At 44.2% G+C, this 14,559-nt stretch overlaps 1 protein-coding gene across 1 annotated transcript in view; it reads right to left on the minus strand.

The window, feature by feature from the left end:
• Nucleotides 1–14,559, minus strand: part of LOC126234909 (solute carrier family 46 member 3-like) — a 239,534-nt gene that overhangs the window by 19,074 nt on the left and 205,901 nt on the right. The window contains exon 7 of the mRNA XM_049943649.1: nt 14,377–14,514. Within this exon, the coding sequence (XP_049799606.1) occupies nt 14,377–14,514 (138 nt within the window). The remainder of the gene's footprint in view (nt 1–14,376; nt 14,515–14,559) is intronic.

Below are 14,559 nucleotides of genomic sequence, written 5' to 3' on the forward strand. Positions count from 1 at the left end.
AACAGAGGTAAAATCCATTAATAATAGACTAATGACAGTTTCTCTTAAACTTGTGATTAAGGCATATACTTTAATTAATTCCCATATGTTAGTCAATGAGGATAACTGTAAAAAACCTGAAGAAGTTGATGAAGCTTGGGAAATGTTAGAAAGCATCTTCTCGAAAATTCTCTCAAACCATGTTAAAATTTTAATGGCTGATTTTAATACTCAATTAGGTAAAGAGAAAAAAATATAAGAAAACAGTTGGTGAATACCAAGCAGGCTCTAAACCAAACGGATCCTGTCTGGAACAAATTCTTAGTTTAAAACTAATCCTTAGGCACCAAAGGATTTCTGGTAACAATACTGAATGTACATTTGTGGATTTTAAAAAGGCCTACAACTCAGTTGATTGTGAATCTCTTTTCCAAATTTAAAGGAGCAAGGGCTAGATAATAGGACTCTAACACTGATTAACAAAATGTTAACTGACACTAGCTCTAAAGTTAAATTTGTGGGAGAAATTTCTGAATCATTTGATATAAAGACTGATGTTAGACAGGGAGGTGGACTCTCGCCATTACTGTTTAACTGTGTTTTGGAAGAGGTGATTACAGAATACCAAGAGCAAAAGTTGAGTCAAAATATAGATCAATCAATGAGGTTAGGCAGAAGTAATATTAGAGCAGACTGCCTTGCCTTTACAGATGATCTGGCAATTTTAACTATGGATATTACCACAGCTCAAAAACAAATTGAAATTCTTAAATGGAAACGGTATGACTACAAATATCATTAAAAAAAATTGAATCATTCAAATATATGACATGCAACAAACAATCATCAAAGTTTTTGAACTCAAAATAAGGAAAAATAAGAAGGCTTTTCAGTTTAAATACTTTAGGGAAATCATACATGAAAATAGTCTGGAAAAAGCTGCAAATGAAAACTGCTGTCAAAAAATGGCAACTGTGTTCAGATCAACACAAAATATTTATAATAAAAATCACTTTCTAAATTCAGTGAACTTGGGCATTACAGCACTGTAATCAAATCTGAATGTCTGTATGGATCAGAAACTTTCATTTTAAATATAAAGAGGGATACTGAAGAAATTCAACAGAAAAAAAGAAAGATTATTAGGAAAATATCAGGCCCCAAACTGACTGATGGAGAAACTTATAGACTGAAAAGCAATAATGAAATGGAAGAATACACAAAAACATACACGGTGACATGAAAAAACAGAGACTTACATTTTATGGGCACATTAAAAGAATGGCACCCACTAGGTTGACAAAACAAACAGTAGAATTCTACAAAAACCGAAGTAAGGCCAAAACTGAGCCAACTACATGGATCACTGTGATTAAGAAAGATCTTAAAGTAGCTGTTTAACTACAGATAGAAAAACATTCAGGCAAAAGATATTTGCTTGGAAAGTTGGTTGGACGGAAATCACAAAATGGACTGGAACACTGTGGTCTGATGAAAGAAAGAGACTTCATTCTGAAAGGATGAAACAAATTTGGACACAAAGGAAGGTCAACCATCAAAATTGACATTGATGGATTGTACCTCACATGGTCCTATTATGCCAGACATGAATAATAATAATAGGTTTAATAATAATTTATAACAATGATGGGAATTCCTGGATGGAGTAATAAATAAAACAAAGGAAAGGCAACCACTCATTTATAGCAGATTAATGCATGGACCACAGTAACACATCACAGAAAACAACATTCACTCTAGCTTCCAAGCACTAGCTCTTTATCCAACAATAATATACACATTCATGCATGACACAGACACCGAAATGCACACTCCCTTCAGCAAGGCAAGACTAATTATTGATACTCAATTATTGAAGCAGTTGCCTGACCTGATGGAGATGGAAAGGGGTAGGAAAGGATGCAAGGAGGTGGTATCAGGAAAGATGCAGATCTATGGACAGATGACTTCATGGCAGCACAACAAGATGAAAAAAGTACAGAGAGTACAAGAAGGGATGAAGGAAGATGTAGAAGGGGGAAAAAGGGGAGGAGGGAAAAGGACAGAAAGTTGGGGAACTGAGGGGGAAAAAAGGGAGGCGGAAAAGGAGTGAAAGATGAAGAGGGAGAAAGGGAGAGGAGAGAGAAGGGAGACAGGTTGAAAGGGGGCAGAGATGAGGATGAGGGATCAGAAAGAAAGAAAGAGGGGGGGGGGGCGAGGGAGGAAGGGACAGAGAATACCTGCATTGGTTTGCTGCAGCAAACTTGGACATATTCTCAGTTTGAATATAATAAATTTTCTCCAGATCAAGAGGCTTATATCCATGAATCAGCATGGTTTTAGAAAGCATCACTTGATGGATGAAGGGCAACAGGCAGATTCCATATTTCTAGATTTCTGGAAAACGTTTGGCATAGTGCCCCACTCCAGGCTGTTAAAGGAGGTATGAGCAGATGGAATAGGTTCACAGATATGTGAGTGGCTCAAAGACTTCTTAAGTTATAGAACCCAGCATGTTGTGTTTGATGGCGAGTGTTCATCAGAGATTATAGTATCATCTGGCATGGCAAATGATTTGGCATGCAGGGTGGGCAGCAATCTGCAGTTGTTTGCTGATGATCTGTGGCTTGCAGTATGACGTTGAAGTTGAGTGACTGTAGGAGGATATAAGTTGACTTAGATAAAATTTCTACTTGGCAGGTAGCTCGAAATGTAGAAAAATGTAAGTTAATGCAGATGAGTAGGAAAACAAACCCATAATGTTTGGATACAGCATTAATAGTCTCCTGCTTGACACAGTTATCTCATTTAAATATTTGGGCATAACATCACAAAGCTTATGAAATGGAACAAGCATGTGAGGATTGGTGTAGGAAATGGGAATGGTTGTATTGTTAAGTACTGCTCGAATATTTGGGATCTGTACCAGGTAGGATTAAAGGAAGACATTGAAGTATTCAGAGGCAGGCTGCCAGATTTGTTACTGTTAGGCCTGAACAACACGTAAGTGTTATGGAGATGCTTTGGGATCTCAAATGGGAATCCCTGGAGAGAAGGCAACGTTCTCTTTGAGGAACTTTACTGAGAAAATTTAAAGAACCTGCATTTGATGCTGAATGATTCTATGGCTATCAACGTACAATGTGTAAGGACCATAAAGATAAGATACAAGAAATTAGGACCCATGCAGAGGCATATGGACAGTCTTCTTTCACCTCATTCTATTTGCGAGTGGAGCAGCAAAGGAAATTACTAGCAGTGGTACAGAGTACCGTCCTCCACATTTCGTAATGTGGATTGTGGAGTATTGATGTAGATGCAGATGTAGAAGAAGGGTGGTGGGAAGGCAGTGCATGATCTGCATGGAGAAGGAGTGGTATGGACAGAATAGAGAAGGGAGAAGGCAAGGTGAGGCAACGGTATTAAGTTAGTGGAGTTTTAGGCCAGGCGAAATGCAAGAGCCCAGGATGTGTTAGAGAGACAATTCCCATTTACATAGTTCAGATAAATGTTTGCTGGAGGGAGTATCCAAATGCTCCATGTAACCGCGAAGGAGCTATTGAAGTCATTTATGTTATTGTGTTTAGCATATTTGACAACTGTACGATCAAGTTCATGGTTTCTGCCACAGTTTAGTGGTGGTCATCTATGCAAGTAGACAGCTGGTTATTTGTCATGCCCACATAGAATGCTGTACAGTAATTGCAACACAGCTGATATATAAAGGGATACTTTCACACATGGCCCTACCTTTGATTGGTTAGGAAAAGCCTGTTGCTGGACTGCAGTAGGAGGTGGTGGGTGGGTGAATGGGACAGGTCTTGCACCTGAGCTGACCATAAGAGAACGGCCCATGGGGTGCAGGATTGAGAGTAGGATTGGAATACAGATGGACAATAATATTATGTCTAGGGCGGGTGGGCAGTGGAACTATACTTTGCAAGATGTGAGTAAGATTTTGGGTAGAATATCTCGCATCTCAGGGACTTATGTGAGGTATTTAAAGCCCTGATGAAGGTTGTGGTTGAGCTTTTAAGGCCAGGGTGATATGAGTGACCTGAGAAGTACTGGTTGGTGGCTGGATAATGGATTTACTGGCCAGAGGAGTAGATGGTTCAAATGGCTCTGAGCACTATGGGACTCAAGTTCTGAGGTCATTAGTCCCCTAGAACTTAGAACTAGTTAAACCTAACTAACCTAAGGACATCACACACATCCATGCCCGAGGCAGGATTCGAACCTGCGACCGTAGCTGTCCCGCGGTTCCAGACTGCAGCGCCTAGAACCGCACGGCCACTTCGACCGGCGGAGGAGTAGATGACTGGGGAGATTTGTTTATGGATGAGCTGGGTAGAATATTGTCAGTCAGCAAAGGCTCTGGTGAGGTTATTGGCATATGTCAACAGCTCCTATTTTTCGCTGACATCCAAGGATGCAAAGGTTGTAATGAAGTGACCTTTTTATGTGGACTGGGTGACAGCTGTCAGAGTGGAGGCACTCTTACTGGCTGGTGCACTTGATATGGTCAACATATTTATGGAACCACCTGAGAGGTGGAGATTGGCATCTAGGAAGGTGGCTTGATGAGTTCAGAAGGTCCAGATGAAGCGGATTTGGGAATAAGTGTTGTGCCTATGGAGTAAAGAGCAAATGTCGTAACTGCCATGAAACCAGATCATGAAAATGTCATCAACATATCTGAACCAGGCAAGAGGTTTTAGGTGTTGCCTGGATAAGCAGGATTTCTCCATATGGCCCATATATAAGTTGGCATAGGATGGTGCCATTTGAGTACCCGTGGCAATACCATGGATTTGTTTATATATTTGGCATTCTGAAGTGAAATAACTTATTGTGAGTCACGGTATGGTTATATAGAAGGATTAGGAAAGAGGTGGTGGGTTTGGTGTCAGTAGCACATTGTGAAACGTAGTGGTCCATGGCCCTGAAGAGATTACTCCATTTGATGTCCTACGAATGGTGCATCATCAACTCTGAAGTATACTGTGTTACCCTCAGGAAATTGAAGAAATAACTTCAGCATGTTCATCACCACAAAAATGCAATGACAAACACAAGGCCTTACACAAGTCTGCACACCTGAGAGGAGCAGACAAAACTTCATTGGACTGTTCTTTTTCATCCACCCTGTAGCCTGGATCTCGCACCTTCTGAGTTTAATCTGTTTGGACCAATGAAAGTCGTATTAATGGGAAGAAGAAGGGAGATGATAATGAGGTTATTGATGCAGAAAGATGTTGGCACTGACGTCGACCATTAGAGTTGTACCATATGAGCACACAGGCCCTCCCAGGAAGTTGGCATAACACCATCACACTGAATGGAGATTATGTTGAAAAATAGGGTTTCGCAGCCAAAAGAGTGAGGAATAATATGGTCTATTGGAATACTGATTAATATCATCCTGCTTTCAGAAAAAAATACGTTGCATTACTTATTGAATGCCTGTAATTAATTCCTGGAGACAGAAAAGTTTCTGTCCACGAATCAACACAGTTTTGGAAAGGTTCACTCATGTGAAACCCAGCTTGCCCTTTCCTCACGGTATACTGCGAACTATGGATGAAGGGCAACAGGCAGATTCCATATTTCTAGATTTTCGAAAAGCATCTCCCATGGTGCCCCACTGCTGACTGTTAACAAAGGCATGAGTATATGGAATACGTTCACATATGTCTGAGTGGCACGAAGAATTCGGGAGTAACAGAACGCAGTACATCGTTCTCGATGGTGAGGGATCACCAGAGACAAGGGTATCGTCAGGAGTGCCCCAGGGAAGTGTGATAGGACTGCTGTTATTTTATATACACACAAATGATTTGGCGAACTGGGTGACGGCAATCTGCAGCTGTTTTTACTGATGATGCTGTGGTGAACGGCAAGTGTCGTCGTTGAGTGACAAGCTGCATTACACAAAATTTTTAGTTGATGTGATGAATGGTAGCTAGCTCTAAATGTCGAAAAATGTAAGTTATTGCAGATGAGCAGGAAAACCAAACCTGTAATGTTGAAATACAACTTTAGTAATGTGCTGCTTGACACAGTCTCGTCATTTAAATATTTGGACGTAGCATTGAAAAGCGATACGAAATGAAAACAGCATGTAAGGATTGTAGTACAGACGGCGGATGGTCGACTTCAGTTTATTGGGAGAATTTTAGGATAGTGTGGTTCATCTGTAAATGAGACTGCATATATAACACTAGTGTGATTTATTCTTCAGTACTACTCGTGTGTTTGGGATCCGTATCACGTCCGATTAAAGCAAGACATTGGAGCTATTCAGAGACGTACTAACGGTAGGTCTGAACAATATACAAGCACTACAGAACTGCTTCGGAACTCAAATGGGCATCCCTGCAAGGAAGGCGACGTTCTTTTCGAGGAACAATATTGAGCAAATTTAGAGAACCAGCATTTGAACTGTCTGCACAACAATTTTACAGCCACTAACGTGCAACTCGGGTAAGGTAAACGAATATAAAGTAAAAGAAATTGGGATTTATATAGAGGCATATTGATTGTCGTTCCTCCCTCGTTATATTTGCGAGTGGAACAAGAAAGGAAATGAGTGGTAGTGGTACAGGGTACCCTCCGCCACGCACCGTACGGTGGCTCGCTGGCTATTCATGTATGTATGGATGCTTTGACTTCTATTACGATTGAAGAATGTGTGGAAATTCTGAATTTCACATTTGAAAATGGTATAGACTCTGTTAATGCTGTTATAAGTTGCATTTAATTTTCTCAAATTAAAAATTAATTTCCTTAGCCTTTACCTTTGGATCTTTTTTGTTCACTTTGTTTGCCACTGTTTTGAAATTCATGACAACGCTTTTCATCATATATGAATATGCATTTTTTTAGGTGAAAATATCCAGCGTTTTAACGTTTAACAGTTGAAAATAAGAGTCAAATACAGGGTGTTACAAAAAGGTATGGCCAAACTTTCAGGAAACATTCCTCACACACAAAGAAAGAAAATATGTTATGTGGACATGTGTCCGCAAACGCTTACTTTCCATGTTAGAGCTCATTTTATTACTTCTCTTCAAATCACATTAATCATGGAATGGAAACACACAGCAACAGAACGTACCAGCGTGACTTCAAACACTTTGTTACAGGAAATGTTCAAAATGTCCTCCGTTAGCGAGGATACATGCATCCACCCTCCGTCACATGGAATCCCCGATGCGCTGACGCAGCCCTGGATAATGGCGTATTGTATCACAGCCGTCCACAATACGAGCACGAAGAGTCTCTACATTTGGTACCGGGGTTGCGTAGACAAGAGCTTTCAAATGCCCCCACAAATGAAAGTCAAGAGGGTTGAGGTCAGGAGAGCGTGGAGGCCACGGAATTGGTCCGCCTCTACCATTCCATCGGTCACCGAATCTGTTGTTGAGAAGTGTACGAACACTTCGACTGAAATGTCCAGGAGCTCCATCGTGCATGAACCACATGTTGAGTCGTACTTGTAAAGGCACATGTTCTAGCAGCACAGGTAGAGTATCCTGTATGAAATCATGATAACGTGCTCCATTGAGCGTAGGTGGAAGAACATGGGGCCCAATCAAGACATCACCAACAATGCCTGCCCAAACGTTCACAGAAAATCTGTGTTGATGACGTGATTGCACAATTGCGTGCGGATTCTCGTCAGCCCACACATGTTGACTGAAAACTTACAATTTGATCACGTTGGAATGAAGCCTCATCCGTAAAGAGAACATTTGCACTGAAATGAGGATTGACACATTGTTGGATGAACCATTCGCAGAAGTGTACCCGTGGAGGCCAATCAGATGCTGATAGTGCCTGCACACGCTGTACATGGTACGGAAACAGCTGGTTATCCCGTAGCACTCTCCATACAGTGACGTGGTCAACGTTACCTTGTACAGCAGCAACTTCTCTGACGCTGACATTAGGGTTATCGTCAACTGCACGAAGAATTGCCTCGTCCATTGCAGGTGTCCTCGTCGTTCTAGGTCTTCCCCAGTCGCGAGTCATAGGCTGGAATGTTCCGTGCTCCCTAAGACGCCGATCAATTGCTTCGAACGTCTTCCTGTCGGGACACCTTCGTTCTGGAAATCTGTCTCGATACAAACGTACCGCGCCACGACTATTGCCCCGTGCTAATCCATACATCAAATGTGCATCTGCCAACTCCGCATTTGTAAACACTGCACTGACTGCAAAACCACGTTCGTGATGAACACTAACCTGTTGATTCTACGTACTGATGTGCTTGATGTTAGTACTGTAGAGCAATGAGTCGCATCTCAACACAAGCACCGAAGTCAACATTACCTTCCTTCAATTGGGCCAACTGGCGGTGAATCGAGGAAGTACAGTACATACTGACGAAACTAAAATGAGCTCTAACATGGAAATTAAGCGTTTCCGGACACATGTCCACATAACGTCTTTTCTTTATTTGTGTGTGAGGAATGTTTCCCGAAAGTTTGGCCGTACCTTTTTGTAACACCCTGTATATGGATGTTCAAGGCAACGTTTCAGCGGCATGTAGTATGGTTTTGCAATGCCCTACTCCATGGCACCTGCGGAACACTTTTAGTTGAAAGACTGATGTGACACAGTTCAAGATTTATTCCCAGCAAGGCACCGTTGAAATGTTGGAAAACCAATATCGTGCACAAGCGTTGTTCTACCAGACACCCACCGATTTGCACACTTTCCACCCGCGAAAATTGTCTTATTTCATCCACGCTCAGAGGAAAGCGCACAGTTCACAGAAAATAAATCATTGTCCTCCAATTCACACCGATATGATGGACATTATAATATAAATGGTTTATCTGTGACCTCACACACGATAAGCCAATAAACCAGCCGCATCGTCACGACAACAATCAGCCTTTCTTCTATTCATTACCGCCCTGCCACACAATTTTTCAGTTTAGACAGTTGAAAATAGGCTCTCTTATAGTAAGGCTATATTCAAATGCAGCAAAACACTCGCAAAAGTACATTTACGGTGTCCGAAACTTTACCGGGATAGCCAGCTGTTGTAATGGCGCGATGAATCACGGGTATTCATGACGACCAAACACGACTCATGAGTCACGTGTAGATAGCCAATGAGAATGTCCTTCATTTCTTTCGTTTCGCAAATGTAGGTAGATGATATTTGGCTCAAGTCATATGAATTTAAATTTTAAATTCTGATATTAGTAGTATACTTCATAAGGACAACCTAAAAAAATAGTGACATGTTTGGAAGTAATAGCAAAATACACTCCTGGAAATTGAAATAAGAATACCGTGAATTCATTGTCCCAGGAAGGGGAAACTTCATTGACACATTCCTGAGGTCAGATACATCACATGATCACACTGACAGAACCACAGGCACATAGACACAGGCAACAGAGCATGCACAATGTCGGCACTAGTACAGTGTATATCCACCTTTCGCAGCAATGCAGGCTGCTATTCTCCCATGGAGACGATCGTAGAGATGCTGGATGTAGTCCTGTGGAACGGCTTGCCATGCCATTTCCACCTGGCGCCTCAGTTGGACCAGCGTTCGTGCCGGACGTGCAGACCGCGTGAGACGACGCTTCATCCAGTCCCAAACATGCTCAATGGGGGACAGATCCGGAGATCTTGCTGGCCAAGGTAGCTGACTTACACCTTCTAGAGCACGTTGGGTGGCACGGGATACATGCGGACGTGCATTGTCCTGTTGGAACAGCAAGTTCCCTTGCCGGTCTAGGAATGGTAGAACGATGGGTGCGATGACGGTTTGGATGTACCGTGCGCTATTCAGTGTCCCCTCGACGATCACCAGTGGTGTACGGCCAGTGTAGGAGATCGCTCCCCACACCATGATGCCGGGTGTTGGCCCTGTGTGCCTCGGTCGTATGCAGTCCTGATTGTGGCGCTCACCTGCACGGCGCCAAACACGCATACGACCATCATTGGCACCAAGGCAGAAGCGACTCTCATCGCTGAAGACGACACGTCTCCATTCGTCCCTCCATTCACGCCTGTCGCGACACCACTGGAGGCGGGCTGCACGATGTTGGGGCGTGAGCGGAAGACGGCCTAACGGTGTGCGGGACCGTAGCCCAGCTTCATGGAGACGGTTGCGAATGGTCCTCGCCGATACCCCAGGAGCAACAGTGTCCCTAATTTGCTGGGAAGTGGCGGTGCGGTCCCCTACGGCACTGCGTAGGATCCTACGGTCTTGGCGTGCATCCGTGCGTCGCTGCGGTCCGGTCCCAGATCGACGGGCACGTGCACCTTCCGCCGACCACTGGCGACAACATCGATGTACTGTGGAGACCTCACGCCCCACGTGTTGAGCAATTCGGCGGTACGTCCACCCGGCCTCCCGCATGCCCACTATACGCCCTCGCTCAAAGTCCGTCAACTGCACATACGGTTCACGTCCACGCTGTCGCGGCATGCTACCAGTGTTAAAGACTGCGATGGAGCTCCGTATGCCACGGCAAACTGGCTGACACTGACGGCGGCGGTGCACAAATGCTGCGCAGCTAGCGCCATTCGACGGCCAACACCGCGGTTCCTGGTGTGTCCGCTGTGCCGTGCGTGTGATCATTGCTTGTACAGCCCTCTCGCAGTGTCCGGAGCAAGTATGGTGGGTCTGACACACCGGTGTCAATGTGTTCTTTTTTCCATTTCCAGGAGTGTATATCTGAGAGCCAACAAACTAAATATGAGGCAACATGATTCATTTTACGACAGTCGTGAAACTACAGCTGTTGCTCGACGAGTGCCTTTTTCGTGGAATGATAATTTCCGACACTGCAACTTCTCGGAAAATATTGCTGCTCGTTCCACTCGCAGCAACTTAAGCGGTGCTCTTATGTTCCTGCGGAAATCGTTACACATTCATAAACAAAGCAAAGCATTTTAGGCAATCAAGACTGTAAATAGGCCCATGATTACTGCTCGTTTTACATTTTCATTCGCTATCAACGTTTCCTCATGACTGTTCGCCTTGACTTCCCATGATTCAACATCTGCGAGTTGCGTAAAAACTGCCGACACCTTGAGTGCACACAAATGTATTATTTAAATGTACTGACATTTTCTACTAAACACACTGACGAAAAAAAAATTACAACACAAAGAAGGAGTAGTGCGACATAAACGAAAGTTGGTAGATGTCAGTCAAATAAGAGTGGCATTAGCAATGCCACTACGAGGATGCAAATCAGGTTTGCTTTAAATACGCGCTGTAATGGCCCTGAACGTAAGTTACCTTTGAGACTGGACGTCGTGAGTTGATGTTAGTCAAGAAAGCCTTTAAGGCGACAAAGACACCATTATCAAGTCACTGAGTTTGAATGAGGTGGTATCATAAGGTTACAAGAAGTTGCCTGTTCCTTCTGCGTTACTGCTGAAAGACTTGGTAGGAATGTAGCCACTGTACATGATTGCTGGCAGTGGTGGTCACTAAAATGTACAATCACAAGAAGACTGGGCTCAGTACAGTCACTTGGCACTATCGAGAGGGAAGACCATCACGTACAGTGTGTGACATTGGAGCATCGCACTGCATCTGCAGCAGCAATGTGATCAGCAGTTGGCACCACAGTGACACAACAAACTGTTACAAATCGGTTACTTCAAAGACGCAAGCCAGACGCCATGTAGCGTGCATTCCACCGACCCCAAACCACCGCCGTTTGCGACTTTGGTGATGCCAAATGAAAGCTCATTGGAGTGCGGTGTGGAGGTCTATTGTGATTTCTGACCAAAGTTGATTCAGCATCGGTACCAGTGATGGTAAAGTGTTGCTTAGGAGGCCAGTTGAGGGTCTACAACCAACCTGTTTACGTGCTGGACACACTGGTCCAGCAACTGGAGTTATGGTCTGAGGTGCAGTTTCGTATAATGACAGGAGCACTATCGTGGTTATCCCACGCACCCTGACTGCAAATTTGTATTTCAGTCAGGTGATTCGACCTGTTATGCTGCCATTCATGAACGTCATTCCAGGGAGTGTTTTCCAACAGGATAACGCTCACCCACATACCGCTATTGTAACCCTACACGCTCTACAGAATATCGACAAGTTGCCTCGACCTGCTCGATCTCCAGATCTGTCTCTACTCGAGCACATATGTGACATCATCGGACGACAACTCCAGCGTCATCCACAAGCAGTATTAACCGTCCTTCTATTGACGACCAAGTACAACAGACATGGAACTCCATTCCACAAGCTGACATCCGGCACCCATACAACACAATGCACGGACTTTTGCATGCTTTTATTATCGGACCAGCATTTCACTTTTAAAATTCCTTATCTCGCTCATACGTTAACCTGTGGTCTTGTAACGTTAGTCACTTAGACATGTTACCTAGACATATGTATTCCCGAAGTTTCATTAATTATTTTGCGGTATTGTGACTTTTTTCCGTCAGTGTATAATGAATAAAACGTACACTACTGGCCGTTACCAACCGATTTCTCATACACAAACAGCAGTTTACCCGCGTTGCCTGGTGAGACGTTGTTGTGATGCCTCGTGTAAGGAGGAGAAATGCGCACCATCGCGTTTCCGACTTTGATAAAGGTCGGATTGTAGCCTATCACGATTCCGGTTTATCGTATCGCGACATTGCTGCTCGCGTTGGTCGAGATCCAATGACTGTTAGCAGAATATGGAATCGATGGGTTCAGGAGGGTAATACGGAACGCCGTGCTGGATCCCAACGGCCTCGTATAACTAGCAGTCGAGATGGCAGGCATCTTATCCGCATGGCTGTAACGGATCGTGCAGCCACGTCTCGATCCCTGAGTCAACAATGGGGACGTTTGCAACACAACAACCATATGCACGAAGAGTTCGACGACGTTTGCAGCAGCATGGACTATCAGCTCGGAGACCATGGCTGCGGTTACCCTTGACGCTGCATCACAGACAGGAGCGCCTGCGATGGTGTACTCAACGACGAACCTGGGTGCACTAATGGCAAAACGTCATGTATTCGGACGAATCCAGGTTCTGTTTACAGCATCATGATATCATGATGGTCGCATCCGTGTTAGGCGACATCGCGGTGAACGCACATTGGAGGCGTGTATTCGTCATCGCCATACTGGCGTATAACCCAGCGTGATGGTATGGGGTGCCACTGGTTACACGTCTCGGTCACCTCTTGTTCGCAATGACGGCACTTTGAACAGTGGACGTTACATTTCAGATGTGTTACGACCCGTGGCCCTACCCTTCACTCGATCCCTGCGAAACCCTGCATTTTAGCAGGATAATGCACGACCGCATGTTGCAGGTCCTGTACGGGCCTTTCTGGATACAGAAAATGTACGACTGCTGCCCTGGCCAGCACATTCTCCAGATCCCTCGCCAATTGAAAACGTCTGGTCAATGGTGGCCGAGCAACTGGCTCGTCACGATACGCGAGTCACTACTCTTGATGAAGTGTGGTGTCGTGTTGAAGCTGCATGGACAGCTGTACCTGTACACGCCATCCAAGCTCTGTTTGACTCAATGCCCAGGCGTATCAAGGCCGTTATTACGGCCAGAGGTGGTTGTTCTGGGTACTGATTTCTCAGGATCTATGCACCCAAATTGCGCGAAAATGCAATCACATGTCAGTTCTAGTATAATATATTTGTCCAACGAATATCCGTTTATCATCTGCATTTCTTCTTGGTGTAGCAATTTTAATGGCCAGTAGTGAAACTGTCCGTGTATTGACCGACCAAGTGCAATAGGCATGGAACCATCCCAGAAGCTGTCATCCAGCACCTGCACGACACAATGCACGGACTTTTGCATGCTTTTATTAATGTACCAGCATTTCACATTTGAAATTCCTTATCTCGCTCATACGTTGACCTGTGGTCTTGCAACATCAGTCAATTAAACATGATACCTAGACAAATGTATTCCCGAAAGTTTATTACTGTAAATTAATTATTTTGCGGTATTGTGACTTTTTTCCGTTAGTGTATAATGAGTAAAACGTAATAGCAAGAGAGGAGAAAAATTAATTATATAGGTTCCTTAATGCGCATGCAGCTTATTTTGGCTTCCAAAATTTGTGTCGCCCATCGAATTCTCCTGAGATAGCAGCCAGTAACTTCTTCCACTTTCTTCGGATGAAGGAACCATTACATGCTAGACATTTTCAAGTCAGGACGAGGTTATTTGCTAGGTGGAGCATTTCCTAAATAGCAAAATCGAGGCATCCGTCGTAGGGAGAATGTGTCGCACTGAAGGGCAATATGAAGAGGAGACTGACCATCACCAGGTTTCATGGCCGCAGCTTGATTTTTTTCGAAATGTTTATTAATACAGTGTGTCCATCCCTCACGCAGGATGGAGTAAGAGGCCTACTGACCCAGGTACATCTCCCAGCTGCGGCTGACCACCAGGTAGAGCAGGCTGGCGACGAACTGTGTGAGGCAGGACACGAGGCCGATCAGCGAGTCCTCCAGTTTCAGCACCCGGCACAGCAGCAGTACCGTCAGAACAGAGCCTGCCAACATTAACATTCGGAACTCAATCACATTCCTTCAGCCAC

The sequence above is a fragment of the Schistocerca nitens genome, chromosome 2 (genome assembly GCF_023898315.1).
Source record: "Schistocerca nitens isolate TAMUIC-IGC-003100 chromosome 2, iqSchNite1.1, whole genome shotgun sequence".
NCBI classification, from domain to species: domain Eukaryota; kingdom Metazoa; phylum Arthropoda; class Insecta; order Orthoptera; family Acrididae; genus Schistocerca; species Schistocerca nitens.